The following is a 6,749-nucleotide window of genomic DNA, read 5'->3' on the forward strand; positions in this document are numbered from 1 at the left end:
CATATATATATATGCACACATACACACATATATACATACATATTTGTATGTATATATGTTGTTGTTGTTAAGTGCCATGAAGTCGGTTCCAACCCACAGCAACCCTGTATAGGGTTTCTGAGGAGGGGCTGGTGAGCTTGAACCACCGACATTGCAGTTCAAATGGCTTTGCAGTCTGGTGCATTAACCCACAGCGCCACACCAGGATTCTATATATATATATGAATGTAAGTAAAAAATCTTGTACAATATCATAAAAGCCTAAAACCTATATTAAACAAAACATTACAATGTAGAGTTATTGTTTCTCAACAATACACACCATCTAGGTCAATAAACTTCTGAAGGTGGTGTTCCTGTCTCTCTAACCTTTCCCTGGCAAATACTGCATGTTTCAGTTGACACCAAATCAAAATGGCAGTTTTAGCATCCTTGAGGGACTCAAATATTTTCCTTTTCAATGTTCATTCAGTCTTGGGAACAAAAAGATTTCTGAAAGAGCAAGGTCATGGCTGTAGAATCGATAGGGCAAGGTTTCCCAAGGAAATTCTCATAGGACAGCCCTTGTTACCCTTCAAAAATGAGCAGATACATTGTGGTAATGGGGGATGGGGGGGAGGAACTTGCAGTGTAACTTTACTTGTCTTTTTCTTACCAATGCAGTATTCAATTTTCCTAAAATTTCTTTATAATAAGCCCCCGTGATCATCCTATGTCCTTTAAGAATATCTATCAAGATTATGGAGTCCTGATGTGGAGCTGTGGTTAATGCGCTAGACTGCAAAGCTGTTTGAACTACAAGGTTGGCGGTTCAAGTTCACCAGCTGCTCCTTGGAAGCCCTATACAGGGTCGTTATGGGTTGGAATCAACTCGACGACACTTAACAACAACATCAAGATTATACCTTTGCAATCCCTAAAACCTTGTGATTATCTCTCTGGTTTGAACTGGCCCAGCAGATTGGATTTTGCTCTGTGGATGATTTTGGTAACTGTAAAACTAATCTGGGGTTATGATTCATTCCATAAAATCAACTTCATTAGCTTTGATATTACTTAAAAGATGATGGAAAGATTGCTCTTTGAGCTAACTGATCTTTCTAAAATACTTTTGATATCCATAAAACCAAAAACTTGCTGAGGTCAAAATTTTCACTACAAATTGAAAATGTCATATATTATGAGATCCCAGTTCCAATAGCTATCACATTAATGGTCCTATGGTTTTCTTCCACCAGTTTCTGGATCTCAGCCACAGTGTCTTCATTTGTAGATGCTGACACCCTCAAGTCTCGTTGAGGTCTTCTCAGCCTTCCTTAAAACACGCAATCTGTCTTAAAACTGTTGTTTAAAATGGGGCAACACTCATGTATACTTCTGCAAAGTTTTAATAATTTGAGAAGTTGTACACCTGAGTTTTATTAAAAATTTGATATTAGCTCTGACAAGAAAATCCTTTTTTTCCATGGCACAAAAAGTATACTTTGTTTTGAAGGCACCTGAACAAGACTAAGAAAAGGGTATTGTTGAGTGAAATTTTTACAGCCAACTACTGCCACAGAAACATGTTTAAACATGCTTTGTTGAGAATAAGCCTGTGTATGCCTGAACTAAGAAGCACCGGTAGTGTAGTGGTTACAAGTCAGGTTGCTAACCTCAGGGTCTGTTGAGTTGGTTCCAACTCATAGTGACTCTATGTATGGTTCCCAAGGAGTGGCTGGTGGATTTGAACCATCAATCTTGTAGTTAGCTGTCCAGTGTTTGTTTATCTGACAGTGCTACACATACATATATGTTTATATTCTTTTTCCTTGACTAGATATGGAAGTATTGATTTATTTTCAAATAAGTGTTATTATTCATTTATTTCTGGGAACTTTGTTATACCTAGAAACACTCTTTTGTTACATAAAATTTTTTTATTTTATTTTTTCTCTTGTTAAATACTATAGACAGTTCAGTGAAATTCAGAAAGTTTGAACTTCCAGACATTTGAGCAATAGGAAAGAAGAAATAATAAAGTCACCAACTAAATGATGATATATAGTATTTGGAAACAGAAGTTAATTTAATTCTAACACAAATTTTATCACATTGCAGGCTGTTCTGAATCTGTTTGCACAATCCAGAATACCACTGTACTATACTGAACATTAATAATTGTATTTGAGTGGATAAAGTAGAGGGAAGTGTTGGTTATTTTATGTGTATGTAATTAGCTTAAATAGAAACAGAAGTATAAAACAAGTAAAATTCACTATGGTTAATTTAATGAGACAAACTTTTAATATTTAAAGCCAGCTTCTATGGTTATCGTTGTTTTATTTTGACCATTTTTATTTCAATAAATTTAAATTTTAAATTTATTGTTTCTTGGCCAGCAAAAATAAGGAAAGAGATGTTTTACCTAGGTAAGATGACAGGAAGTTCATATGGTAATAGATCACCAAAATGTGTGCCACAAAAATAGGAAAATCTTCTCTGATCTTCATCTTTTAGTGTAACTTTTTATATCAGGTTGTATGTATAGAAATTTTCCTTATAACACATTTTACATGTACTTTCTATCAGATACTATGTAAACCACTTGACATACAGTGACAAACAAGATTCCTTGCTTTCTTGGTTCTTACAGATTAATGGGTTGGGGAATGGGAGAAAGATGTAAACACATGTCTAAATAAGATAATAAAATATTGATATTAAATATGATAACACAGAAGGTAATATGTTAAGAAAGTAAGTAGAGAAAGACTTTGTTAGCCCTTTTTGAGAAAACATTTAAGTGAAGACATAAAATATAAGAATATTTAACTGCTTGAAGAACTGAGGAAATAGCATTTCAGTTTGAGGGAACACCAAATAAAAAGGCCTTAAGATGAGAAATGGAATAGTGCCTTTGGAGTCTATGAAGGAGATTAATGTTACTCACTTGAAGTGACTGAGGAAGAGTAATACAAAATTAAACTAGACAGCATGGTGGTAACCATCCTGTCCAAGGAGCCATATACTGATACAAGATATACTGTCTAAGGCATCCATGGAATCACTAGGGTTTGTGTCTCTAGTGACACCATGGTGTGGTAACTCATAGTGTTGCTCCATCCCCCGCTACATGGACCTCCTGCCACACCAGACCACAGTAATGTTTATTATCAATTTTAATAACATAATAATATGTGAAAAATGTTGTTATAAGTTGCTTAAATACAATATTTTTAAGAGTATGAATACTAACAAATTTTTATAGTATGAATATGGACACTGAAACATAATTGTCTTGTAAAATCCTTCTACATTGAATTACAACATTATTAGCTACAACTGATGTGGCAATATAGGATAAGGACTGACTGCGTACTGCAAGGTTGACACTTCAAATCCACCAATCACTCTTTGGAACTGACTCAATGACACTTAACCAGCAGAAGCCTTTTTAAATTTTTCTCCTTTTCCTTTAATTATCACTTCATTATATATATAAAAAATATTGACATAGGTATACAAATACTGTTTAGGACAATAGTATAGCTAAAACACCAGAAAATTTGACAATATTAGCAACTACAAAAATACTGGTAGTACCAAAAACTACAGTGCATGCAAATGGAACCATCTGAATTGAGCATCTTTGGAATTGGGTAATAATGGCAGAACTGATTGGAGTGCATTCACAGGTTCAAAAAGTATATTATCATAGAGGTTTACCATTATAGGTATATTGATACTTGCAAGCTGAGTTCATTAAAAAAAAATTTGTTGTTATAATTAACTACAGAGATTTTTATAATTACTTTTACATAATACATTTTTCCTGAAACACAGCACAAAAATTTTATAGATTGTCATTTTATTGTCACCCTCTCTGACAGTGTCATATGATGTAGTCCACATTCCTTTTGTACCCTTGATGGTGTCACTGTAAGGTATTTTATTCTAACAGTAATAAGAAATCACTTAAAGGTTTTGTAAAGGGAAGTTATATAATCTGATTATTCTTTTTGAGTGATTCCTTTGGACACACATTAAAGAATATGTTGAAGAGAAAGTAAGAGCAGAATCAGTCAGAGTGAATTAATGCAGTATTCTAGACAAGAGGTCATTTTTACTAGAATTAGGGTGATGGTAGTGAGTAAGACAGAAGCAATTAGATTTTAGACTTTGATCAGACATGAACTGATGGTGAATTAGAATAGGGAGTTGTTCACTGAAAAGACAAGAAGTAAAAGTTTAATATAGAAATCCAATGTTTCTAATTATTCAAATGGGCAGATGTTTGAATTCTTTTCTGCAGGAGTAATATATTTAGGATGAGCTGTAGCAATGGAGTATGATCAAGAATCTCTGTTTTGGGTAAATCAGGTTTGGAACTCTACTGGAATTCAAGTAGAGGTATTAGAAGGTATTTGAACATGACTTTGTAACTTAGGAGAGCTATTGGTGCTGGAGCATCATTTGAGAACAATCTAGAGAGAGGTTATTTTTTAAACACAGTGATGGATAGGTCTTAGAAATTATCTAGACTTTTTATAGCCGTATTTTTTCCTGTTTCTAAATCTGGGTAGAGAAGCACTCTCAGTGATTTGACTGTTCCTAACTTTGTGGCACTGTAGAATAGGCACTAGATCAAACCCACCAGCCACTCCTCGGAAACCATATACAGGGTTGTTATGAGTCAGAATTGACTTGACTGCACTTGAAAACAACTCTTGTTAGTTATTATCTGTGTTTGATCTAATCCATGACCCATGAATATCGATTAAAATGGGACAATATAGCTGAGAAACTTTTTTCACAGGATTATGTAGGCCCAAATGAGAAAATGTAATTTAAAGAATTTTGTAACTAGATAAGGATGAAAGGCAATTTAAAATGATACACTAACTTACACTGGATCTTATTTCTTAATTTAAAAGCTAAGGTAATGTAAAGAACACAGTTTCAGTAATTGTTCATTATAATTTGCACCAGTGGACTTTAAAATGCTCACATATTTAGAGTTTAATAGGCTAACTAAATATTGCAATAAAATCCTTTCTTTGCTTTACGCCTTTGACATAATAGTAATGAGCACAATCATCTATGACTTACAGAGTGCCACGTAGCAGTACTAAACCCACTAATTCAACAGTAGTTCCTCCTGGAAGTTTGTTTTTATCCAGAAAAAATGATATTTGACAAAATCTAAATACCTCTTATTTAACACTATTAACACATGACTTATTTCTATTTTTAAAATCTGTCATGGTAAGTAAATTTTGCTTTTTAAATTTACTGTAACAACTTCCTACCTACTTGAAGGATGGTAGAGCAGTAATTTTTTACTACTGTATGTTGACATAGAGCTAATCACTCTCTGTTTTGAACTGGATGATTTCAAAACTTTTTTATTTTTCCTTAGCCTAAAGTTGCTAACTATCATGGGACCAAATTTTTCAAAGCATACACAATTACTTAATCAGATCCTAGACATTAATTGATCATCCAATCAGTGTGACTTTAGGAAATGAAAGCAATTTTGCAGAAAAAACAGGTACAAAAAAGTATTTAATATCCATGTGTTTTAAGCATGATTAATATCAATAACAGTGGGCAAATTCACTCAGAGTACCCAGGTCACTTACAACAAGGGAGACTGCTTCTGTGACAGTCTGGCAATATGTTTTAAGCACTGCTGCTGTATTTCTCCAAGATTACTTCTACTCTCTTCAGGATTTGGTTCCACATGTTCCCACCTGACATCCGGAAAATCAATCTGAAATAAGGGGATGATTTGCCATTTATTAAAGGTGCCTCTAAAGTTCATTATTAATTTAATACCCTCCACCTTACATTTGTAGAACCTAAAGGTAAAGGAAATTTCCTCTTTTCAATGCTATTTTTTCTTTTTAAAGAGAATTCTTAGAATTTGTACTTGATAAACATACATGATATCTGATTAATCCTCAATTATTTATACAAATGGTATATAATACAGAATGGAGACCGTAAGAAGTATCCATTACCTTCAGAGGATGGAAAGTCTTATTGAGGAGGAAAGGCACATACACTTATCCTCACAATGGTGTTATTTCCAGCTGCTGTTGAGTTGGCCCTAGATTCATGATGACGTCATGCCATGCACAATGAAATAAAACACTGTGTGGTCCTGTGCCATTTAGTTTAGATTGGACCAGTGTGATCCATAGTGTCTTTAATCAATTATTTTCAGAAGTGGATTGCTAGGTGTTTCTTCCTAATCTATGTTAGTCTGGAAGCTCTGCTGAAGCCTGCTCAGTGTCAGTGAAACAAACCACCACTAACAGATAAGTGGTAGCTGAGCATGATGTGCATTTTCTGGGGACATTGGGGGACATTGATGGTTCAGTAGTAGAATTCTTGATTGCCATGTGTTTGCTTTCTGGTGAATAAACAGCTAAAATAAAGGATAACATATGCATAGTAGCCCAATGGTGTGCCTAAAACCAGTAACAGAATATACAAGACTATTTGCTTCTTCTAGCTGTGACTGACTAACTGTGGGCCTAGTCCCAGATTTCCTTTGAATGCAGTGCTTCAGTAGATTAACTACATTGCATGTGCTGTTATGAAACCAATTTGTCACACAAACTCCTGCCATAAGCCTGAATGATACATTTCTGATTTCAAGAACAAAAGCATTTATGGAGCTCTTCCATTCTGTATTGTGTTGTTGTTGTTAAGTGCCGTCGAGTCGGTTCCGACCCATAGCGACCCTGTACAGGGTTTCC

The 6,749-nt window shown here is 34.4% G+C and overlaps 1 protein-coding gene across 1 annotated transcript in view; it reads right to left on the minus strand.

Annotated features, from left to right (window-relative positions):
* PIK3C2G (phosphatidylinositol-4-phosphate 3-kinase, catalytic subunit type 2 gamma) overlaps positions 1-6,749 on the minus strand; it is a 517,177-nt gene that overhangs the window by 361,260 nt on the left and 149,168 nt on the right. Inside the window, exon 13 of the mRNA XM_006866018.1 lies at positions 5,625-5,755. Coding sequence (XP_006866080.1) covers positions 5,625-5,755 — 131 coding nt within the window. The remainder of the gene's footprint in view (positions 1-5,624; positions 5,756-6,749) is intronic.

This window comes from Chrysochloris asiatica, unplaced genomic scaffold (assembly GCF_000296735.1).
Source record: "Chrysochloris asiatica unplaced genomic scaffold, ChrAsi1.0 scaffold00086, whole genome shotgun sequence".
In the NCBI taxonomy this organism is placed as follows: domain Eukaryota; kingdom Metazoa; phylum Chordata; class Mammalia; order Afrosoricida; family Chrysochloridae; genus Chrysochloris; species Chrysochloris asiatica.